This window comes from Zootoca vivipara, chromosome 6 (assembly GCF_963506605.1).
Source record: "Zootoca vivipara chromosome 6, rZooViv1.1, whole genome shotgun sequence".
Lineage (NCBI taxonomy): Eukaryota > Metazoa > Chordata > Lepidosauria > Squamata > Lacertidae > Zootoca > Zootoca vivipara.
The window spans coordinates 46042899-46068747 of NC_083281.1; the positions used below are offsets into that span (position 1 = coordinate 46042899).

Genomic DNA, 25849 nt, shown 5'->3' on the forward strand with positions numbered 1-25849 from the left:
AGTTCAGAGAGCCTTGTGCTGCTGGCAACCTCTGGAACATCCTAAACAAGCACAGAGAGAATAGTTCCAACATGGAATATCAAAGATGCTTCCCTCTTTAAAAACTCTGTACGCAAACACACACACACAAAACAGGGCAATGGAGGTGGCGGTGAGGTTCATTGTAGGATCCCAGCACCTTATAAGTAACCTGGGAACATGGAGCAACACAGACAGATGGGAGGGGTATACCATATTTACTCAATTGTAATGCACACCTTTTTTGGACAAATTACGTCACAAAAATTAGGGTGTACATGGTGCACTAGATTTGCATAAATACGATATGTTGTTTTTGCTGTTACAACCCAAAAATGGGGGTGGGTGGGTGGAACCTAAGGGGTTTCACAAAGTAATTGCAAGATTACAAAAGATAAGCCCACACCCTTCTAGCATTTCTGAGACAATGATACTCAAAAGGCCTATGAAAACAGCCACAGAGCTCATGAACTAACCAAACTCACAGGGTTGTTTGCATGGATAAAATTGGGAGATGGGGGCGGGGGCAGCAGAAACCACTTACACTGCCTTGTGCTCCATGGAGGAAAGATGTAAATAAATAAACCACCTTTTCTTCATTTCCTCCATTATTCTTGTTTTTCTTAAAGGATTTCGTTTTCCCAATAAGCAGTAACATAGAATATTCACACCCTGTATAAAGGCCTCTTCTTCAACCCAGTTTAAATGGAAGGCTGGGCTCTCTCTCTCTCGGATAGTCGGAATGTCAGAGTTCAGGTGGAGGAATGGGAATCCAGACGCTTGTTGTCTATATCCTGCTTCTGCCCCCCACCGGTTTTGTGAAGTTCGCTTTCTTGCACAAATGGCAGGGGACGCAAAGTCAACTTGCACCTTTCCTGAAATCTACGAGGCTATCAGAAGGCTCCCACCAGTGACGCCCTTGAAAATAAATTTTCACTTCTCTGCCTCAGAGGAGAATGCCGAGAACTGGAGGGTGAGGGAGGTTTCAGCAGCCCCAGAAGAAGGGGAAAGGCACTTAGAAAGTGGAGGGGTTGTGAAAAGTGCATCTGAAACTTTCTGCCACCAACAGATTAAGGGCACTGAGTGGCAGGAAATAAGTATATCCTCCTTGAGCCTAAAGAAAGAATATACCATTTAGTAGCATGGATCCCCAGAGTCATTGATCAGCTAAGCTATGGTACATGTTGGGAGCCAGTGTGGTGAAGTGGTTAAGAGCGGTAGTCTCGTAATCTGGTGAACCGGGTTCGCATCTCCGCTCCAGTCGCTTTGAGACCCCTTCGGGTAGTGATAAAGCGGGATATCAAATCCAAACTCCTCCTCCTCCTCTTCTTATCAAAACTAAAACTTGGAGCAATCAGAAAATATCCAAGCTGGCATTGTCAGCATTATGAAACACAGAAGGCAAAAAAAGGAGGAACATAAAGGACTAGATCCAGCCTTTTTGGAAGAGTGGACCTCGCCCCACATCAGTTCTTACATTGTTTTGATGGTGTGTTGATCATTTTTGCCTATCATTGCTGTCAGCCACTTTCAGTCTCCTAAATGTAAATCATGCATGGAACCCATTTCGAAATAGAAGTGGGGAAAATAGAAGTGGGGAAAATAGAAGCACTGGCCATTTAAGACCACAGCCATATTTAAATCTCTAATTTTCCTCAGGCTGTTGATTACAAATTAAATCCCAACTTCAATTTCAATTTCAATATACTTTATTCGACCGATAGTCAGAAAGAAAAAAAAATTTCTCAATACAAATATAAAAATATAAAACTGAAGGCATCAGAGGGATACATAAAAATATAAAAATATAAAACTAAAGGCACCAGAGGGATACATAAATGGGGTATGACCGCGCTACTAAGCCTCCTACAGGTAACCCACATCAAGACATTCGATTATACGTTTCCGACACTTGAGCGCCAGGAAGAGGAATTTAGCCACCAAGAAGGTTATTTTCCCAGTGGGCTTGTTTAGCAAATATGTTGCCTGCCGTTCTCTTAGTCAGAAACTAAACTGATATAAATATGGGGTTATAAGATATTGCCTTAAATCATTATAAAAGGGACAACTCAGTAAAATGTGTTCTGTGGATTCTACCTCACCCAAGGCACAATGGCACATTCTCTGACCGTATGGGACTCCTCCAAATCTTCCCCTCAAAACCGCCGAATCAAGGACATTCAGTCTAGCTAAATCCCAACTCAACACACACCGTCCCTGCGAAGGTACAATGGGACATCTTTGGCCACATCAGGAACTATTATAAAAAGAATGTCCGTTGCTGCTCACTATAGCAAAAAACAGAGTCTATTTCTGCCCCCTCCCATTCACTTCTGAACATGAAAAGGTTATTTCTGATTTTGACTGGGTTTCATAGCATTTGAAAATCAGAAGACTATCCCGAAGATGGATTTTTTTGCCCTCTAGCTTAAAACATGGAAATAAATATTTGAATAACTTAAATAGCAATATCTGCTATGAGATAGGAAGTCATAAATCCAGAACATAATCAGGAAGGTGGGGGAGAAAGAGATTGGCTTTAGCTATTCACTCTTGGATGTGCACAATCTTCATTTTATTTTTGTGCCCTTGAAAAAAGGGATAAATGAAAAGGTGTGAGCTGTAATCCATGAGAGCTCCACAGATACGGAAATTTAACACTGACAGATATGACAGAGACTCATCTGATAGCCTAAGCCCTGCTTCAGAAATCAGGGAGAGGACAATGAACTGAATACCGAATAAAGAGCCAAATCTGACCTCTCCAGCGGTGAAGATGCAGCCAGTGGGGCGGGGGACTGAGCCATGCAACAAATATCAAAAGCTAAAGAAGGGCGGCGGTGTTAGTGGGGCTCTGCATTAACATCACTGCCACTCTAAGTAAGTCACAGCTAAGTCCTTCTGGCTTCGGAATTCTTTTATCCCACTTACACTATTGATTTTCAAAAGGCTGGGATAGATGGCTGCCCTGGAATCAGATTAAGGCGAGAAAAGGGGGGACAGATGAACCCAAAGGAATTAAATTCTGGGAAGGGAGGGTAGAGAGGGGAAACTGTTGGAAGATTAAGAGAGAGAGGGGGGACTTTCCAGACACAGATAGGGATATCAATAATACACTCAGGAATGAAGGGAGATTTCCCACCTGCCTTTCCGAGGTTTCCATGACCCTGGAGCATTAGAGGAAGTAAGACCAGGCAAATGAAACAGCAACAAAGAAGGATAAACACTGAACACTTTGGGAAGGCCACTTGTGTTCTATGAATCAGAGAGGAGATTCCCCAGGGCATCTCCAAAGGGGCTTGCATCTGTTGGGGGCTACTGAACATCGCTCTCATTCCTCAGTGAAGGAGGGCCTTGATCCAAAACAAGATGCAAAAGGAGAGAGGAGCTTACTTTGTGCATTGGACCCCAGAGAACATAATCTCTAGCACTTCTGCCCAGATCCATGGGAAATCCCTTGTGGGGTGCCTCAGGGTTCGGTCCTCTCCCCCATGCTTTTTAACATCTATATGTGGCCGCTGGGAGAGATCATCAGGGGGTTTGGGCTGGGTGTTCATCAGTATGCGGATGATACCCAGCTCTACCTCTCTTTCAAATCAGAACCAGTGAAGGCAGTGAAGGTCCTGTGTGAGTGCCTGGAGGCGGTTGGAGGATGGATGGCGGCTAACAGATTGAGATTGAATCCTGACAAGACAGAAGTACTGTTTGTGGGGGACAGGAAGCGGGCAGGTGTGGAGGGCTCCCTGGTCCTGAATGGGGTCACTGTGCCCCTGAAGGACCAGGTGCGCAGCCTGGGAGTCATTTTGGATTCACAGCTGTCCATGGAGGCGCAGGTCAATTCTGTGTCCAGGGCAGCTGTCTATCAGCTCCATCTGGTACGCAGGCTGAGTCCCTACCTGCCTGTGGACTGCCTCGCCAGAGTGGTGCATGCTATGGTTATCTCCCGCTTGGATTACTGCAATGCGCTCTATGTGGGGCTACCTTTGAAGGTGACCCGGAAACTACAACTAATCCAGAATGCGGCAGCTAGACTGGTGATTGGGAGCAGCTGCAGAGACCACATAACACTGGTCTTGAAAGACCTGCATTGGCTCCCAGTACGTTTCCGAGCACAATTCAAAGTGTTGGTGCTGACCTTTAAAGCCCTAAACGGCCTCGGTCCAGTATACCTGAAGGAGCGTCTCCACCCCCATCGTTCTGCCCGGACACTGAGGTCCAGCGTCGAGGGCCTTCTGGCGGTTCCCTCACTGCGAGAAGCAAAGCTACAGGGAACCAGGCAGAGGGCCTTCTTGGTAGTGGCACCCGCCCTGTGGAACACCCTCCCATCAGAGGTCAGAGAGATAAACAACTACCTGACATTTAGAAAATACCTAAAGGCAGCCTTGTTTAGGGAAGTTTCTAATCTGTGATATTTGATGTATTTTAATGTTTGTTGGAAGCCGCCCAGAGTGGCAGGGGAGGCCCAGCCAGATGGGCGGGGTATAAATACTAAATTATTATTATTATATTATTATAAATCTACTTCAATACAGCAGAGTAAAGGGAGCAGGGGAGCTCTAACTTCCCAATACTCTGCCTCAACGAGCGGACTTTGCCGGCTCTGTGCTGGCTTCTATCAAGAAGGAATTGACGCAGTCTTGGCCACTGATCTCACAGGTTACTGGTGGTCACAGAAAACCCTCCAGCTCCACACCCAAGGCTCCTCCAGCCAGCCTGTCTTTCTCAAGCACCAGTTCTCTTGGACTACCATCATGAAGTTTCAGCTGCCTGGCTAGTGTGAAAGTACCCCAATTTGTAGCCAAGCATCGCTGGGTAGGAGCCACAGCCTTGCGCAGCATCCGCTTTTCCACAAAAACAATTTGCCGTCCCTTAAGAGTCAAACAAACCTTTTATTAAAGGGGGATAATAGTAGTAATAAAAAGCTGTAAAAAGCACGAAGGCTGGATGCACGCACAGTTAAGCCTTATGATATTCCTCCACTCTATTGATCTGACATTATTTATGACAACTTTACTGGGCAGAATATCATCAGCCTCTTCCCAAATTGAGTTTTCGGAGACAGCAATAAGGAGGATGAGGCTCTTCTTGAATTCAGCTGTGTCACAGGCAGAGATGGCTGGATTCCTCCAGGGTCTTCTCAGAACACCCCGGAAATGAACTAATTTGTTTCCCCAGAATAACTGGAGATAAATTTGATTTCCTGAGCTAATCTGAAGGACTCGGGAAATGAGCACATGACCTGAACCCGTGAGCCAGTGTTAAGAGCACCCTTCCTTTATTAGTTATTATTTCTTATATTTATATCCCTCCCCTCCTCCCAAAGGAGCAGACTGGGAAAGGTCTCTACTGCAAAGGCTCGTTGAAAGAGGAAAGTCTTCAGTAGGCACCCAAAAGAAAACAGAGATGAGGACTGCCTAATTTTCAAGCAGAGGGAATTCCAAAGGGTTGAGGCCACAACACCAAAGGCCTGATAGCTACTCGTTCATTGGATGTTTTTCAACAGAGGTTGGATAGGTTGGACCTGTCAGGGATTCTTAAGCAGCGATTCCTACATTACAGTGGGCTGGACTAGATGAGCACCCGTATCAGGTTTTCTGTCCCATAATTATCTCCAATGGATTTCCCAAGCTATTCCATGTTCCCACAAGCAAAGAAGGAAACGTCACAAGCAACTTACGAGGAAGTCATATTCTCAGCTTCTGTTGATGCTGCTTTAAAGTTTTCAGTACTAACCTTTACAAGGTTGGCAAGAACCATTTGGGGCTTTAAAAGAATGCAACAATAGCTTCCAAGAGGCTTTGCAATGCTAATCCACCTCCTCTAAATATTGCATTTCTCTTTCTACTTAAAGAAAAAGTGACTGAGGCCCATTAACCAAATGTTGGTTCTGCACCATCCTCCCCATCTTTCTTCTTCACCACCCCGAAAGCAAATATGTCATGGGATGCGCACCAAACTGACCTATTTTGCCTTGCACAGCCAAACACATGTCAAGTACACTTGATGATACTAAAAAATGCCCCAATGGGACCTTTTAATTCATTTTAATGGGACACTGACTCCTATGCCAATGCCACTTGATTGAAATTATGAATCAAGTGTTAATTACCTCATTAAAAAGGCAACATATTTTATGGCATGATGGGGAAAGTGAGATTAGAATAGAAGGAGCCTAATGACAAATGTGAATGCCAGGCAAATTTAATCTCCCTTCAAAACAAGGAGGCTACGTTTAGCTGCAAGGGATCAAACTGATGCTTAAATAACGTTGATGCAGCTTCTAAAAGCGAACTCAGGTGGTGACATCCAATGGCTTTGTAGCCAAATCAGGGGCCACAGAGAAACACAAGGGAGGTATCAGTCAGCATCCTTGGCGGAACCCCAAGGTTCACAGATGTACAAAAAGGGAGGAGGGATGTAAAATCCAACTCACAGCCACATGTGCACTGAGAATGCTCAAGTAGAAACAGAATGCTGAATGTCAGTTGGAAAAGAAAAATGGGAGGCTATCCTGGAGCACGAGACACCTGGCTGGCTATCACCCTGAAGATCTGCACACCTGCAACATCTTGTGGAGACCCCCCATTAACACAGACCGCTTTAAGAAAAGTCCCAGAGTGAGAATATATTGTTACAAAAGCCCAGTGCCGGTCCCTTTCTCTGCCAAGCCGTGGCAAGAGTGCATGGGATCTCAGGTACCCACACAGGGTCTGTGTCCCTTTGGAGAATAGAAGATGTGGTGGAGGCTGCCGTGCTTTAAGAAATACAGTCAATTCACCTATTTACACCCTCAGTCTGCATGGAGGGGCTCCAGATCTCAAGATAATGGCCCAAAGCATTGCAGGCAGTCCTTCCTTCTCCCTCACCAAGATGGATCCAGTGGCGGAGCATATGCCTGCGCTGCCCATGGCAGGCACACTCCCGAGGGGGCGGGGCGTACTCCTGAGAGGGGCGGGGCATGGAGGGTGCCCTCCCAGGTGTGGGATAGCCACTTGGGTGCATGCCAAATGTCACCCCCCTCAGCGAAGACACCCAGGGGGGTCTATCCCCACCGCACCCCCTTCCTCTGCCCCTGGATGGATCTCTCCTCTTCTTCATCCCAGAAGCCCCTTGTCCCCCACCAGAGCAGTTACCCTGGTAAACTTCCAAATTTCCAGTCTCTGGTCACACCTGGAGCAAGGAGTTGTTGACAACCCTCAATAGTTCTCTATTGCAATGCTAGCAGCTCTGCTTGTCCCTCAGCCAGCCAGGCTGGTTTGCATAAGGCAGCCCCGGAATTCCTTTGCAGCTTGTATTCTTTCTTCACTTAACCCAAAATCCTAGCATTTATTACTTTTTGTGTTTAGCCCCCCCCCCCCCCGCAGTTCTGTAACACCATTCATACAAGGACATCCTCTTGCAGAATTAAATAAAAAGTAAAATAGAAGTAGATGCCTTAGTTTGCTTAATAAGAAAACATGGAGTTTTAAGGAAAGACACTGCATGCATATGAAACCCTATTAACACCAGGGTGCAAAAAGAGGCTTAATTGGTGGCATTTACTCCATAATTATAAAATTGGATAATAAAGTTGGAACATTTATGAGGAAATGGGCCAGAGATCTATAAGAGGAGAGCAGAAGAGGGTTAAATTACCACCACCAAGTATATAAAAGGAGTTTAAAAATAAGATTCAATATCAACAGTATTTGACCCCAGGTAGACTTAATAGGATATATTCAACAACACAGGATACAGTGGAACCTCGAGTTGCAGACATAATCCATCCCAGAGGCACGTCCGCAACTCGAAGCGGTTTGCATCCAGAAGCTCCGCGCCTGCGCATGGCGCGATTTAGTGCTTCTGCACATGTGCGAGCAGCGAAACCTGGAAGTAACCGTTCTGGTACTTCCGGGTTGCCGTGGGACGCAAATTGAAAAGACGTAACCTGAACCGGACACAACATGAGGTATGACTGTAAAAGTGTTTTGCAGCTGCTTGGTAATGCAAATATATTGGACTACTATTTGAAATCTTATTTCAGAAAGGACTGGACATCTATTACGAAATGACCCTAAAATACTAGTACTGAATTCAGTATTTGGAAGGTATAGTGTTAGACCCAAGTGGCTGGCGCCAATCCCACAGAGATCAGCAGAGGTGGGCAAACTTCATGCTAATCAGCTCCACTTTGCTTTATAGTAGAGCCCCAAGATCTACCAGTTAGAGCCACGTGTAAATGGCAGAGCATTAGGAGTAAATAGTCTATGATTCTTTGATCAGCATGTAGCAAAGAGGAAGTTCAAACTCCAATCACCGTGAAGCCTGGCTGGACATCCCCTGCTGGACACATGCTTCTCTCAGGATACAAAGCCATATGGGCAAAGGAAGGGGTGGAGGGATCTAAAGACTCATTAGGGAAAGCAACACAAACAGATGGAAATCGAAATGCATAAACAAAACACCAATATTTGCTCCAGCTGCAGCAGAGACATTTCACCAAACACTCCAGGACATTTTATGGCCCCCATAAACACTCATGTACGTAGGAGGCATAACTGTGATATTCACACACATAAAAGCTGCTTTATTGGATGCTATCAAGCAATAATAATGGCTATTAGGTATAGTTTCTGTAAATTACATAAAAGTCTGCAAAGAGAATTATACTGCTTTAAAACCATACCTAAAAGCAATTGTCATCTAATAGCACGGAGGAAATGTGGGGAATGCCTTCTATATAATAAAATATGTCTAGCCCCAGCCTCGAAATGAGCACGTGCAATTGCCATTAAATCAGTGTCGCTCAGAGTTATCTGGGGGCATTTCCTGCTAACAGAGATGCTTTTCCATAGTGTTGTCACGTTGAAAAGGTACTCACCTCTCCAGCTCATATTCTTTCATGCCTATTTTGATGGCCTTCATTACCTGTTGTCACAAACATAGGACACACCCTAAGAAATTTGGAACAGAAGAACCTTAAACACTTGACAATTTTGTGTTTATCTTGGGAGCTACCATGATTTGATGTATAATGCACTTAAATAGCACCCCCTGGACATAGCAAAGAATATGAATGTACTAGAAATGTGTGATGATCACATCCTGGATCCAAAAAATTATGTCCCCAGGGTGGAGCTGAATGCAAATCCCCGCAGCGTTTCCCTATCCATGCCCCCCCCCCCAGGGCAATAAATGTCTGATGAGGGTTCAATTGATGATCTGGATATGTGAACCTATCCCTCCATGTGAGAAGGCCACCCAGATGCCTTAGGAAATGTGTCGAAGGATATTGCAGAACACAGGAGCACATTTACAGCATGCTGAGTAAGCCTGAGCCTACAAGGAGGTCTTCTCTCGAGAAAAAAGGGCCATAATGATCAAGGGGATGAAGCAAAGCTCCATTGAGGAAAGGCTGCAGAGTTTTGGACTTTTACTTGCCTTTTCTCTAAAGAGGTATCATGGTTTATAAAATTATGAATCGCATGGAGAAAGTGGCAATATATATACCGTGGTACCTTGGCTCCCGAACAAATCGGCTCCCAAATGTCGCCAACTTGGAAGTAAGTGTTCCAGTTTGCAAATGTTTTTTGGAAGCCGGACGTCCGTTTCGGCTGTTGGCATTGTTTCTGGGGCCAATCAGAAGCCGTGTTTTGGTTTGCGAACGTTTTGGAAGTTGAACGGACTTCCAGAACGGATTGAGTTCGAGAACCATGGTACCACTGTATATTTATTTATCCCTCTCTCATAACACTAGAACTCGTGGGCACCCCATGGAGCTGAATATTGGTAGATTCAGGACAGATAAAAGGAAGGACTTCTTCATGCAGTGCAGAGTTAACCTATGGATCTCACTCCCACAGGAGGCAGTGATGGCCACCAATTCTGCTGGCTTTAAAATTGTGTTGGACAAGTTTATGGAGGCCAACCACTAATCATCATGACTATGTTCTCCTTCCACTGTCAGAGGCAATACACCTCTGAATACCAGTTGCTGGGAATTGCAAGTGGGCAGATTGCTGCTGTGCTCAAGTCTTGCTTGCAGGTTACCTATAGGCATCTGACTGCACACTGTAAAAACAGGTTGGTGGACAAGAGGGGCTACTGGCCTGATCCAACAGGGCGCTTATGTTCCTATGTGTTCCAGCATGATAAGTGAAGACATTTTGTTCCCTGGGCATCAACAGCCAGTTCAAGGGCAAAGCAATGTGTATTATTAGGATTCTATTAGAAGGAACATTATCCACCTAATTCTGTCCCAGCTCTTCCATTAGTTTATTACTAAGCAATTCAAGTAGCTGGGAACATTTTCTGAAAAGCCACCGTTACACAAAGAGCAGAAAAAATTATTATCTGTAAGAGATCCATTACCTCTTTATGAGCTTCACTGGAAATTTTATTGGTATAACGCAGGACTTCCAACTCCATGTCCGTCTTAATCACACGGCTTCAAAAGGAAAGGAGAAGAGGAGAATCAGGTTAGTAATTCCCCCTACAGCTCAGCAGTGATTAAGTTGAGAGCACAAAGAATAACCAGGTAACCTAATTGGCAAACCTACCGCCGACCAGATGCGTTTCAAAAGCAAGAGGCTATTACGAGATTGCAGCAAATAAAGGACATCAGGAAATAAAAGGTATGTGTGGCATTCAATTTACTCAAAGTAGGATGAGCTGAAAAAGCACCTGCAAGGCTGGTATAAGATATCGAGTTTGATCACCCTAACTGCAACCCCTAGACCGTATGTGGGGTGCAAGCAGCTAGAGTTTGTGGATAGGAAGGAGAAGATCTAGGGCAGCCTTCCCCAACCTGATGCCTTCCAGATGTTTTGGACTACAACTCCCATCAGCCAGCCCGCAGGACAGCAAAGCCCAGCTGGCTTAAACTGATGGGAGATGCAGGCCAAAACACCTGGAAGGCACCAGGCTGAGGAAGGCTGCCCAGTGGACTTGGCCATGGCTGAAGGCAGGTGACCAGTCAGGCTAGTGCCTGCCATTGTTAAAATTATATCAGAGAAACCTGAAGCACTTTCTCAGGACCATTTAACAGAATCATTGGGCTCTGAGTGTGAATAAATCCTGAGTTTATACTCTTGATTTGTACATTTATCACATCAGTACACTGTGGGAATTCTACTTCAGTTTGGTTTTTAAAACAGGCCATGCAAGACAGGGTCAGACACAACTTAGATGAGGGTGCTGTTCACTGTTTCCAGAAACTCTCTTCTCATTGTGAGACTTTTGTGGGTGAACTGAGAGTTTGTTGGACCTTGGGGCTGAGAGGGAGGGAGGAAAGAAAATGAATCAATATTGATCTATATATATTAGTAATTTTGTATTAATGTGACATTTTTATATGTAACTGTGCATTTTTGTAATATTCTGTTTAAGTTGTCTGCTGTTGCTTCATTTTTCTGTACACCACTTAAGATATATATTTAATATATCAAGAGGTTAGAAATTAAATAATCAAATAAAAAATGACCATGGATCTCCCACGCTCTGTCTAGTTCAGCTTACAGTGTCAGTATAAGTTAAGGATGAAGGAGCCGGATAATGAACTAACGGAATTGTATTGAAGAACTCAAACACATTTCAAGCTTGAAAAACCTTAGTCCTGGGAAGTAAAAAACCTTTCACAAGATGCTACCTATTTATTTGTTAATAACACTTCTATACTGTCTCCCATGTCAAGTCAGAGACAGCTGGCTGCTTTCAAGGCATACTTAACAGTGCACAGAATTCCCTCACTCTGTAAAGTGCAAAGCAGGTTGGTTTATTCTAGACCTTCCTGTTCACATCTACCAGGCCCACCCCCCACCCCTATTAGACACCCTGAGAAAGTCGATGGGAAAAAGCTCCCCCTCCCCACTCTCATAACACTAGAACTCATGAGCATCCAGTGAAGCTGCAAGTTGGAGATTCAGGACAGACAAGCAGCAAAAACATCTTGTCCCAGGCCAGACATGCTTTATTGACCTTGCTTTGCCTCGACCTGCCATGAATAGGCAATCCCTCTGCCTGCATTTACTAAACAGGGTACACAATTGTGGGGTCAGACAGTCCTACGAAGATATGCATGTTTTATTTAGCCAACCCTGCACTCTTTACCAAGCACAAGTCACAAGCTTCCTGCCATTTCTCAAGCTATAGAAATGGGAGTCCGAGGCACAGTAGCAGAATATGAATGAATCCTTGCCTAAAGCTACCAAGTCCTTTGGGTTGCTGAAGCTTGTTTCGCAAAGGTAGCAGGCAGAGAAGGCGGGCGGGGGGTGGGGAGAGAAAATATCCCTGCACACTGTTTTGGCTCAGAGCTGTATTAAATTTATGAACCCCTGGATGAAGAGTTTAGCAAAAATCGAAAGCTTGCACGTCTTCAGGCAGGAGCTGGGGTGCAGCATAAAAGCCAAGGAAATGGTGCTTGGGATCAAGGAGGCCTAGCGCAGATCGCACCTCTGCCATGAACTCACCTGGTGGCCACCCAAAATGCCGTTTAGTGGCAGCCTCTGGAGTGCTTGGCTAGGTCAGCCTTTATGAATTGGAAGCCCTCCAGTTGTTCTGAACAGTCAATACTGGGTGGGGCTGGTGGGAGTTGCAGTCTAAAGCAGACATCCCCAAACTTCGGCCCTCCAGATGTTTTGGACTACAATTCCCATCATCCCTGACCACTGGTCCTCTTAGGTAGGGATCATGGGAGTTGTAGGCCAAAACATCTGGAGGGCCGCAGTTTGGGGATGCCTGGTCTAAAGCATCTGGAGGGTGCCAGGGTGGGGGAAGGCTGCTCAAGATCCAGGTTTGCAAACCTGTTTGAAACCATTCACTTGCTGATTTATCACAAAACCATGGTTTGCATCCACAGTGAAACCATGATATGGCAGAGGATTTCCCAGCTTTTCAGACTGGAGTCTTTCCCAGTTCTTATTGGAGATGAACCTGGGACCGAACCTGGGACATTATGCAAGGACAAGTGTTGTGCTCACCAAAACTTGCCCTTCCTTTTTTAAGGAGCAGGCAAGCAGAGCCTTAATCTAATCACCTCCCATGATAGGACTTGAAATTGCATCTCCCATTTTCAGTAACCAGGACACTACAAGTTGCTTCCGAGAGACTTGCTTCCTGTGCTGACATATGGGTCACTGTCCGGAGCATGTCTCTTGACCAGAGGGAGGCAAGTTCAAAGCCATAAATCCTGCAGACACACAAAGACCGTCTCTGCACTAGAGAGGTGCTTTGGGGCTAACAAGAACATTTCATTCATCCCCTAGAAGGCAGAAGCAGTTCTTTCACCAAAGTTTGGAGCAGCTACTTTTATAGTCAACTTGCCATAAATAGCACCCAAGATAAAGAACGTAAGAGCCTGAGGAATCAGGCCAATGGCCCATCTAGTTCAGCATCCTGTTCTCACAGTGGCCAAGCAGAGACCCGTAGGAAACTTGCAAGCAGGACCTGAGCACAACAGCAATTCTCCCTTCCTGTGCTTTCCTGCAACTGGTATTCAGAAGCATTTCTGCCTCCAACTGTGGAGGTAGAAAATAGCCTTATCCCCCAGAAATTTGCCCAATGCTCTATTAAAGCCATCCAAATTGGTGGTCATCACTGCCTCCTGTGGGAGCAAGTTCCACAGTTTTAAATGCATATATTAGTCAAAATAGAATGCAGAAATTCTATAACGAAACCTTCTGTATATTAAGAGAAATATCTTAAGAGTTCTAGCATCATGAAAAAGACGGGAAGTCTTTTCTCTATCCACATCCTCCGTGCCATGTATAATTTTATAAGGTCCCCAAATGCTGCAAACCTTTCCTAATATGGAAATGGATTCTGCCATTTTGAACATACCAGAGTTCTTATGGTACTCTAATCTGAGTTGAATGTTTTAACAGAGTCTGAACTGCAGCCTTCCAAAATGTTGTGCTCTCCACATGCTGTTGGACTCTCATCACCACGGGTGATTGGCCATGTTGACCAGGAGGTGGAGCCCAACACTCTTCTACAGATGCTCTTCTACAGGGTAGCCAATGTGGGCACCACCTATCATTACAGTTCTGTGTCGAACTTTCTAGCACTGTCTGCCCCCCCCATCTCTCTCTCTCTCTCTCTCTCTCTCTCTCTCTCTCTCTCTCTCTCTCTCTCTCTCACACACACACACACACACACACACACACACACTTCAAAACTGTGACCACAGTGCTATCAGAGCATTCATGCATCCAAAGATGTCCATTACATCCCAGCTTGGCTCTGATTGCTTCAGTTTACTAGACCATTTTGAAACAGGTTATCCACTAACAATGCAAAAGAACTAGCATAAGAACTCCCCGATTTAGACAATTAGACAAGAACGACAAACAAAGCCCCAGCCATGTTGATATCAGCAGGAGAGTGCCACAAGAAAATCAGAACCAAACAGATCCATAAGTACATTCTGTGAGAGGAAAAGATCAGCCCAAACTTTACTTAGCAACCAGCGGATCTGGTCCAAATAAAGCATCACGCAAAAGACCAGGGTAAGTGTAGCGTCTCAGCCCCACCTGAGCCAGGGTAGCTGTCCTGCAAAATCAAGAACTAACTACCCTTGGTACCTGCACGAAGAATACATGGGGGAGATCTGGCCAAAAAAACAAAAACAAGAACTCATAACATCCTCCCTCTTCTCCTCTAAAATGTGCAAAAATGGAAACACTCGATGCAACGTTAAAAGGTTTCCAACAACCCTTTTAAGTAAATATCTTTCCCAGCCTCCATCTGTATTGGAACAGCTTTTAGATGCTTTATCTTTTATGTGTTTGCTGCCCTGAGCTCCTGTGGGAGGAAGGGCAAGATATAAATCTAACACATACATATATACATACATATATAAATAACACTGCACATTTCTCCGTCCCTCTTTCTTATCAATCCCTGCTTGGGGGTGGGGGGAGGGGAATGGAAGGATGCAAAAATGTCCATAACAACTGCATGCATTTCCATTTACTACCCTTGGATTTAGAAGAAGCTGCATTTCTAGTGAAACAGGGAATGCAGAGATGCAGACTTGCAGAACTTACATGATCCACTTTCTGGGCTATGTGCCCTGTAGTCTCCCTGCTTGCCAGGTTTCCCATGTCCCAACCTTAAGGATGGGATGCCTTATTTGGAAGTGGCTGTCTCTTTCTAAAAGCTTTCTCCTTGGCTCACCTTATTCTCATATCTTTAAAGGGGCAGATATAATACGTCCCTGCAAATAACAGATGCTAGCTTTACATGCTTTTTTAAAATTGCGGTTTCCACCAGGGGAGGTAAAGAAACTCTCTGCCTCCCATTGTACATTATTTGGCTGGCTACTCTTCAAAATCTCCATTGGTCATTTTAACGGAGGGCTCCAATTTTTCAAATTGCAAAGCTCACAACAAAATGCCTAAATGTAGCAATCCCACTTAAATCTGATTGCTTCTTTTATCCCTCTCCTATTATGATCTTACACATTTTATATCCTGTAACATTTTTTATTTCATTTGTGCCTGGTGGGCCATAAATAAATCATGTTCGCCACTGAATACCCCTTGGTCACAGGTTCTGGCTTGGCCTGCCTTTAATCATCCCATGCCTCCCTTAAATATTTTATAAAAACCTAAATACAGAAGAGAAATTTTATTGGCATATATTAACTACAAAGCTTTTGCTGGCAGATTCGCTAGAGTTTCCTTTGCAGGCAGATGTTGCCCCTGCAATCATATATATTGAGGTGGAAGTGTTCATCAATATAGTTATTACCAGGGGGTTAGAGGAAGTATAGGAAGTATAGTCAATCCTGTCATGAGACCGTTTCCAGGCCAACAGTCATAATCAGTTTTACCAAGGCTGTTATTTTCTCCTCTGTGTTACTGGTCAGTTGACTCAAAACAAATCATTTTGAAGGGTTACAAGTAACAGCAAGGCATGCTGGACACCTGAATTTCCTTTGTCGCTGCTGCTTTGACTTGCAACTGAATGCTGCATTTCGCTTTACGCTGCTTCAATACGATTGTTTAATTTTTGGTTTGGAATGTGCATGGTTTAACCCAGGAACCTCCGACGGAATGGCAGGTTATAAACACTTTTAATGAAATAAATACTACTACTACTCCTGTTTCTGAGGGAACAGCTGGTTCTGTGTTGCTTTCATTGTTACAGTCTGTGTTTTTAATGGATCTTCTTAGATTATATTAATTCTATTAGTGTTTTAGTACATTTTAATGTCTGTCTTGTCTATGTTTTTAGCTTGTTCTGTTTTATCTGTGCAAGCCGCATTGAGTCCTGAACAGTGGAAAAGGCAAGATATAAAAAAAGTGTAACAATAGCATACAGATGGGTTGAAATGGATGTGTAAGGGCATAACTGGGGAGGAGGCATGTGCAGGACCCCCTCCCACTGTCCCCTGCACCTGCCAGAAGCGGCTTGCTCCATTCCCAACCACCCCATTTTGAGCAGGAAGGCCTGAAGGGGGCTTGTAAGTGTGTTCAGCTGAATGTGGTTTCAAGTCTCCTCATCACTGGGAGCCTTGGGCTAGTAGCAAACTGACCGGCAGTGAAAGTCCCACAAGCATACGCTGGGGGTTGTTCCCCCCCCCCCACAATAAACTTAGCCGTCAGGTAGGGTTGCCAGACTCAATAGAGGACAGGACTTCTGTGCCTTTAATTGCCCTGCTCTCTTTTGAGTCTGGAAACCTTAAAGAGAAACCAGCAGACCCTTTGTTTAATTTCCAAGCAAGGGGTCTGCTGGTTTCTCTTTAAGGTCTCCAGGCTCAAAAGAGAGCAGGGCAATTAAAGGCACAGAAGTCCTGTCCACTATTGAGTCTGGCAACCGTACCGCCAGGTTCTCCACCAGTTGCAGCCTCTGGACCAAACACAAGGGGAGCCCCACACAGAGAGCACTGCAGTAATTCAAACGCTCTTCAGACCTGCCAGGGCAATATGAGATGGCTGAGGAGTGGAATAGACATACACACTCCCCGCCTTCAATCTAAGCCCTCACACAGATTCATTTAATCTTATGGAAATATATGTTACACCTGAGAACAGGGGTGTGTGTGTCCTGGCTGGAGATGATGGGAGCTGCTTTCAAACACACCTGGAGGATCCCAGGTTGACAAAGGCCAATCTCATTCCTCCTCCAGGCCTCACTAAATTGGCTTGTGGCATCTCCATTTCCAACAAGAGGGCTTTTATAACCCCCCCCCCAAAAAAAAACCACACAGCGGAGAAGAGTCGTAACATCCACCTTATTGAAAATGAGTTTTAAAATCAAGAAACATCACTGTGGCGCAACACACTTTAGGACTTGGGTTCTTCTCAGTTTCGCTCCTGCTAATGTCAGGCACCATTGACATTCAAGTGTAATTAAAGAGAACATCCATAAATTTGCCAGCGGAATGCATTAGAATTAATGCTTTTAAAATGAATCCCAAAAGGAGGCAATAATCGCCTGACATTTATATAACATTACCCATTCTGCCAGACATTCAATTAATTCTTCTTTGGGTAGTCTCTGCAATAGTATCATAATTAATGTATTTGTATTTGAACCTACACAACCGCTAACACTAAAGAATTTTGCAAGAATTATTTCAGTGGCATTTAGATCCTTTTCTTCCTTCTGGTATTACATCATGGCTGCAGTCCAGTTGGGGGCTGTAACAGGGCCTTCACCATAGGCTGTGCCTTGATAGTGCCCCAGGCATCAGAAAGTTGGCATGCAGCAACCCAGGAAGAGGGTGTTCTCGGTCTCATCTGAACCCAGGCTTGTGGTTTGTCTTAATCCAGACAAACCCCGAGCTGTAAACTGAAGGACAAACCTTGATTGCAGCTCACAGCTTCTCTGGAGCGAGGCAAACCCCAAGCCCAGGTTTGGACAACACACTAAGCCAAATCCCAGACATGGGATTTACTGCGTTAGTCTTCCTGGTTATCAAGCTAGCGCTTCTGCCCCTTTTTCTGGCACCCCTTTCACACAACAGCCCTTGTCGTGTTATGGAACTGTGGCTTTTTCACTGATATGCTGACACGACACACTAAATTTCATTCACAGCAGTGGGTGTGGTGTGGCATGACAACAACCAACATAGACAACATCACTCCTCCATCCCAACCTTTCCACAAATGCATCCTTCTGTTCCCCCATGAAAACAGAAGGGAAGAAGTGTATGCTAGTATAACTGCCCCAATTTTTGTGACTTTACTCCCATGATTTTCCGGGCTGATGTGGTTGCAAACTGATTTCCCCCCAACCCCATGAAATCAAATAACTTGGAAACGAGTGCAGAACTTCCATTCCATTCCAACAGATGTCCAGATGTGACTTTTACGTCGTGTGGAAGCTCAAACGTAATGCAAAAATTAACAGTTAGGGAAATGTCAGGGGAATGGGATAAAATGCTCTGTGATTGCAGCCATGGTCTCACACAGAATGTTGGAGCAAGCTTTGGAGAAAGAGGGTGAAAAGACAACATACCATTCAGCAATTTCCGGATGAAGAACTGTGTTGTTAACCTCAAATCTAAAAACGAGAGAGATAACAAAAATTAGCTAGAAACTCTAGACACTGGGTGGGTGTCCAACTCTGGCATCCAATGAAATGTGAGCATGCTTAAAGAAGGCTGTTAAATGAAGGAGAGTCCAAGTCAGTGCAAACAGGAACTGAGCAAAAGGAGCAAACAGTCTTTAGTGCATTGTGGATTTCTGAGGTAATATTTATTGAGACTTTTCATGGGCACCATAGGAGCTAAAGGTAAAGGTACCCCTGACCGTTACGTCTAGTCACGAACAACTCTGGGATTGCAGTGCTCATCTCGCTCTATAGGCCGAGGGAGCTGGCGTTTGTCCGCAGACAGCTTCCAGGTCATGTGACCAGCATGACTAAGCCGCTTCTGGTGAACCAGAGCAGTGCACAGAAACACTGTTTACCTTCTCGCCAGAGTGGTACCTATTTATCTACTTGTACTTTGATGTGCTTTCGAACTGCTAGGTTGGCAGGAGCAGGGACCAAGCAATGGGAGCTCACTCCATCACGGGGATTCGAACCGCCGACCTTCTGATCGGCAGGCCCTAGGCTCAGTAATAATAATAATAATAATAATAATAACAATAATAATTTATTTATACCCTGCCCATCTAGCTGGGTTTCCCCAGCCACTCTGGGCGGCTTCCAACCGAATATTAAAAACAGTACAGCATCAGTGGGGCATATTGGCATCACATTGGTGGCCTCTGAGATAAAGGGGGAAAGGAAGTTGGAGCGAAAGCAGGCAGCCGTGATTTCAGCTGAAATGAAGATGTATTCATATATTTTCATACAGCAAAGCAAGAGGGAGAGAGAAAGAGATATAAAGGTGATGAATAAGCACCCACAAGAGAGAGAGTAGCCACTTTGCCAGGAGATGTAGCAACCCAGGACTTTTTGTGGTGGCATTCAAAATCCAAGGCTCTCCCTCCACCAACATGGACTAGAGAAACATATTACAATTTCTAAGATACCATTGCAAGCTTGAATTCCAGCCCCACAAAGTTCTGAAGAGGTATTTCACATTCTTAGAAGCCAGCATCCAATTTCTGGATGCAAGCGGGATTTTTCCAGCCTCACTGCTCAACACCTCTGCTGCAAAGGTGTTCTGTTTTAGCCTGTGTTCCATCTCAACACCTCACCGCATGAGAAAATGAAGCTAGCAAGCCACACAATTCAGGCCCTCTACAGAACTCAGTCAGGCACCAGGAGGAAAAAAGCAGTTCGGCTAATGAGATTTGCCTGCTTTGAACACGAATGAAACACTTTCCTTTCCAGTAGGTGGGTTTAGGGACTATTATTCCTGCTATGGTTCAGCACAAAAGAAGAAGAAGAAAAAAAGGGGGGGGAAGGATGCAAAAGCTAGTTAAGCTTAAAGGCAACCGAATACAAAAACCATTGATGAACAAAACGGTGCATTTGGTCTATGAAGTTCAGTGAACAAAAGCCTGGATTCCATTTTGAGTTGGAGCGTCCCACCATGATCTTAATGAATGACGAAGGAAACCAGGAGATGCAGGAAAGTGAGCTGCACACAGAATAGCAGGGTATAATTCTGGCATCCAGATCAATACCAGAGAATTGAACATTTAAGAGATCATTGAGAGAGCATCCCAACTGGGAGCTGGGAAAAGGGAAATCAGTGGTGACCTCACAGCTATCTGGCTCTCCTGTTCAAGGGAAGAGCTCGGCATTGTTCAGGTGACAGCGCATGTTGGGGGAAAATTCTCACAGTACTCCAAGGGGAAAAGACCTGCTATCTCTGGCTCCTCTCCTGTGACCAGGGATCACTGTTCTGAATTTACGAAACCACAAGACAGAAGAAACTTCCTTGCTTATGACAACACTAGCCAGATTCAGATAGCCATCTTCTCCCCCATAAGAACATATGAAGAACCTGCTGGATCAGGTCAGTGGGCCGTCTAGTCCAGAATCCTGTTCTCACAGCGCCCGACAAGATAACTGTGGGAAATCTGCAAGCAGGATTCAAGCACAAGAGCACTCTCTCCTCCTGCCGTTTCCAGGAACTGGCATTCAGAAGTGTTGCGTGTGAGAGAGGAAGCATGTGCGGATGTGAGTGAGAGAGAGAATGTGCATGTACGCAGGTGCCTGTGTCTCTCTTCCTTCCCTCTGCCTGTGTGTGCCTGGCCTGAGCCTCTCTCTGTGTGCAACTTACCCTTCACGCGGAAAACAATGAAAGGTCAAAGACCACCAGCAATCCAGAAGCTCTTCAACCAGAGGCTGAAAAAGGGAACGGCAGGATAGCAAGCAGCACAAGAAGAGACAGTTTTCAACAGAAGACAGAGAGCGAGAGCCTGAAAAGCAGAGAACAAAGTTCAGCTCTTGAGAGACGTTCTGAGACGTGGCAAGGATGGAAGAAGGCAAGGCTTCGCAGGGCGGGATAAAAAATAAAATGGGGACGGCCATGACAGTTGTAGTCAAAAGGATCTGCTGAGACCAATGCTGAAATAAAACGTTTGCAAAGGCCAAAATAGGTCTTTTGCAGCACTATGAAGGGGCACTGTCTACCGCTTCCCTCAATTCCCTTAAGAAGGAACAAAGAACAGAGAAGAACACATCCTGTTCTTTTTAGTGGGACCGGGCACTGTGGCCACAGGAACCAAATTGCCCAAAGCCTCAGCACCTTGCAAAAAGTCAAATAAATAATCCAAGACAAATCCCTCACCTGAGAGGGAGCCCAAGAAGGAAAAACACAAAAGCTGCCTTCGCTAACTTAGTGCCCTCCAGATGATTTGGACTACAACTCCCATCAGCCCCAGCTTCACTTAGCTGTGCTGTCTTGGGCTGATGGGAGTTGCAGTACAAAATTTGCACAGGTTGCAGAAGGTTGAATTGTAGCCCACCGAACAAAACGCTGAATAGTATTTTTAACAAGAGGATGAAGTTGGGAGTAGAAGAATGGAAAGTGATGTTATTCACCCTAACACCACATGTTTAGGGAAGCTTTTAATGTTTGACAGACTATTGTATTTGAATATTTTGTTGGAAGCCGCCCAGAATGGCTGGGGAAACCCAGCCAGATGGGCAGGGTGTAAATAATAATAATAATAATAATAATAATAATAATAATAATAATAATTACACCAATTTGTATTTTTGGCTGCCTTCAGCAAACAAGGATGGCATCCTTATCTGTGATTCCTGCATTGCAGGGGGTCAGACCGGATGCCCCCTTGGGTGCCTTCTGACTCTACAATTCTATGATTCTATTATTCATTGCCCTTCACATTTCACAAAAGCCTTGGGAAGCACTTTAAATAAAAGAGGAACAAGGGAGAAAGAAAAAACTCTTGCTTCTTTTTTAAAAAAATTCAGATCAGTGCATCTATTTTCTTTTTTACAGAAGAAAATGACAGTTCAGGAGCACAGTGCTTTTGCACAGCAAACAAAGCAACAAGTTTTCTCCCAGAAGCAAAAGTTGAGAGCAGATTCCAAGCTTCCTCCCTTGTAGCTTCATTAGTTGCAAAGTACTCTGTGTCAACTCTCTCCAAGGCAGTCAAAGAAATTATATGCCTTAAATGACAAAGCTGACAGACTGTTGAGAGGCCAATGCCAAGACTGGGAGAGATAAAGTGGGACGGCGAGAGGAGAGGAGAAGCACTCTAACAAGCGATTAAGGGCATCAATTCTGTCCTGCAAAAAGCAGCAGGGCACTCAGTACTACACCAGTGGGTATCCCGCTCCTGACACAAGTGATCTACAGCTGTCAAACAGCAGTGAGAAGATCAGTTTTTTTCTGCTCTGCAAACCCATGGAGAGGAAGGCGGCGGACAGCTGGAAGTCTCTTTCCAATAAGCTAAAGATCAAAGGACAAAGTCACACTCTTCCAAGAGGCACTTGGGCTGGAGGGAAGAATCTCAGGTAGCACATGGAAAATGGAAGCTACCACCATCATCTCTAGAATGACCCACAGAATATGGGGTTCTGGGTGTGTCAAAAGAGTGCATCAAAGCTGCCACAACTCCAGGAAGTTCCTCCCATATGCACACTTCATGCCCAGAATTGCAAAAGTTACACACTTGTAAGCTTTTTGAGAACAAGCTTTTGAATAGTTCAGGTGTTTGCCCCAGCTTTAGTTTTAAAATTAACAAGTTTCTGCCCTGCCGTCCGTGATGGTGTTGTTTTGTATGTGCTGCCTTCACAATCTGAGGCCGTAAATGCTTCTGAATACCAGCTGCTGGGAACCACAGGAGGGGAGAGCAATCTCATGCCCCTTGTTTGGGGGTTTCCCCACAGGCATCTGGCTGGCCACTCAGAGAACAGGATGCTGGACTAGATAGGCTCTTGGCCTGATGCAGAAGACTCTTCTTATGCTCTTATGCGCGATGTGAGCATAATACTTGATAATGTTGCCGTGCAGGGGGGGGGCCTAATCTTGTTGAGGCCAAAGTCCACACTACTGCCTGGGAGGAGCCTGGGTGGGGGTCATAAAAAAGCAGGAGTGGGGGAGCGGATTCAGCCATAGGCTGAAGCCTAATTAGTCAGTGCTTCACATAACTGGCTAACTACTATCCTGGGACATATTGTCAGGTCAAACATGTATTTCTTGTGGTTAGGTGCCTATGCAACAACTTAAAAGATATACAACAAAGCACTTTTCAATTGCAAATACAATGTATATAAAACACAAATTAAAAAAAACTATGTATATAAAACACAATATTCAACTACTTTTACACGGAGTAGACTCTTTAGACGTGTTCATTTCAGTGGGCTACTCTACTCTGAGTAAATGTTAGCTGAATACCGCCCATATTATATAAAGCCAGAAAAAACACACATCATTGTTCATATAATCAAGACACCATGACAGGCTTACAGTCTATACACCGGGCCATCTTCTAATGGACACTTGATCATTCCCCCGACTGGTTATATGGTGTTCAAATCATTAGCTGGTTAACACTTTGTTTGACACACAAACCCGCAAGGTAACTTACTGGCTGATTCCTTCAAATGAAGCTTCCCTGGTGACACTTCCACTGTCAGTGTTAACTCCTCGCTGGAGAAGAAAGGCAAAAGTGTTTGAACTATGGCTATCAACAAAAGAACAGCTGCTTCAGTCTTGAAATTACAAAAGAGGCATCCCACTCTGCAAGGAAGCCTTCCCAAACAAGAAACCCGTCAGATGTTCTGACTACAACTCCCATCCCCCTGGCCCATCCCCTTTCGGCACTGAAAACGGCGTGCATGTCAGAGTGAGCGCATGTGCTGATCCCGCGCAAGTGGGATGTTGCCTGTAGCTCAAACCACCCGAAGGGCATCAGGTTGTAGGGCGGCTTCCAACAGAATATTAAAATACAATAGTCTATTAAACATTAAATGCTTCCCTAAACAGGGCTGCCTTCAGATATCTTCTAAAAGTCTGGTAGTTGTTTTTCTCTCTGACATCTGGTGGGAGGGCCACTACCAAGAAGGCCCTCTGCCTAGATCTCTGTAACTTGGCTTCTCACAGCGAGGGAACCGCCAGAAGGCCCTTGGTGCTGGACCTCAGTGTCCGGGCAGAACGATGGGGGTAGAGATACTCCTTCAATAGGTAGGCTATTGTAAGCTATTCTGGTCACACAGGGCATGTGCTGAAGGGTGCCTAAGCCTAAGTCTTAATCAGTGACTAGGAACCAAGTACAGGCCATATTGATTCCCCAGATGTAAGAATGGTTGAAAACCAAAGATGTGGGAATAGGCCATGTAAATTAAGCAGCCTTGTATCTTGGTCACTCTTCCAGAACACCCAGGAAACAAGTGGTTTTCATATGTTCAAAAAGCACCGTGTAAAAGGGGCTTTCCATTCCTGGATTGCATACAATTCTCAGCCACTATCACCACCCTTTGAAGGTTGTGAGACTGCCCTACATGGAATTTGAAACTGGCTCCCAGTCAAACCGGGTTAACTTGGAAAACTCCCCTTCCTCCAGTCTTACCCAACAGCCTGAGCTTCTCCTAAAATCAAGCCTGACGGTGAGCAATAACTACCACTGAATAATGTTCCCAAACACACAAGCCAGAAATGGCCATTAGGAGCCATTTCCACCTGGCTACAGGTGAGGTTGGTTGCTACCCGACCTTGGCTGTTGTCCTCTTCCCTGCCCAAACCCATTTTCTTTATAGATTGTGTCTCTTAAGATTGCTTCAGTAATAATAAAATCAACACGCTTTTATTTGAAACCAGCAACAACACTCCTTCTATTACAGAAGACTAGATTATCACATTTTGTAAGGTCCCCGGATGTTAGTGGACAACAATTCTTGCTGAGTCTGATGGGAGTTTGGGAGTCCAACAGTAGGTGGGGACCCCAAGTTGAGAAAGGCTGCTCTAGTCTGCAAGTAAGTTTCTCCAAAGTCAATTCTTTCTAAGAACACAAGATGTCACTTACCAGAGTAAGAAGAACTGAAGGGTTCTTTGAAGCCAGAACACTGGAAATCTGCAAAGTAAGAAGAAGAATCATGGACAGTTGATTGCCCACCAGCACAAGGAAGCTTCACAATAGTGCCAACTTGCAAGAGCTCTACTGCCCATGCCCAACCAGCTCTGTGCCCTATTCACACTCATACTACTTCTGCAGACCATTCCCACATTCCATCTAGTCACCTGCTGTCATGATTATACTCTTTCAGCAACCGATCCCATCAAATCCCTGAGACGACCATTTTCTGTTTTCCTTTTGATCACTTTCTAAGGAGATGGACCGTTCATAAACATTTCTTAGCATCTCAACAGACAGGTCCATGGATAGGAAGGCACTGCATATTTATTTTGTGGTTTATATCCTGCCCTTTTTTATAACACAGGCATACGCAAGGTGGTGTATAGGATAAAAAGAAAAACACACACACACTTATATACAATTCTAAAAACAGAAACAGTCAGCAAAAGAAACAGCACACCAGGAACAGCAGGTACGTACACATACACATGCCCAACCAACGGCTGCAGTTAAGAAAAGGCCCAATGAAATTATTTGTGTGCTATTTTTCCAACAAAGCTGAGCTCAAAGCCACTCACAGCAAAGTTGTTATTAAAACAGACAAATGACATTTCCCTCCACATAATTATACGTACACAAGACGCAGCAGCATCCCAGCAAAGCAAACACAAACCATTCAACATTCACTAACCATTAACGCAGTGTAACACAAACTCCTAATTCAACAACAAAAAAAGGGGGCTGGGGAATCCATTATGCACATTAAGTATCAAAAGCCTTTCTAACTAGACTGGCAGGTCTTCAGAGCCCATTTTTAAAAGTCAATAAATCTGGAGGATCTCAGCAAGGCAAGCCTGAAGACTAGAGGCAGGGCCACAGCTCTGCAGAAGAGT

The 25849-nt window shown here is 44.8% G+C and overlaps 1 protein-coding gene across 1 annotated transcript in view; it reads right to left on the bottom strand.

The window, feature by feature from the left end:
- PEPD (peptidase D) overlaps positions 1 to 25849 on the bottom strand; it is a 130187-nt gene that overhangs the window by 68971 nt on the left and 35367 nt on the right. The window contains exons 5-9 of the mRNA XM_035120425.2: positions 24906 to 24953; positions 23472 to 23533; positions 18463 to 18507; positions 10369 to 10444; positions 8879 to 8925 (exon numbers count right to left, since the gene is read on the bottom strand). Of these exons, the coding sequence (XP_034976316.1) occupies positions 8879 to 8925; positions 10369 to 10444; positions 18463 to 18507; positions 23472 to 23533; positions 24906 to 24953 (278 nt within the window). The remainder of the gene's footprint in view (positions 1 to 8878; positions 8926 to 10368; positions 10445 to 18462; positions 18508 to 23471; positions 23534 to 24905; positions 24954 to 25849) is intronic.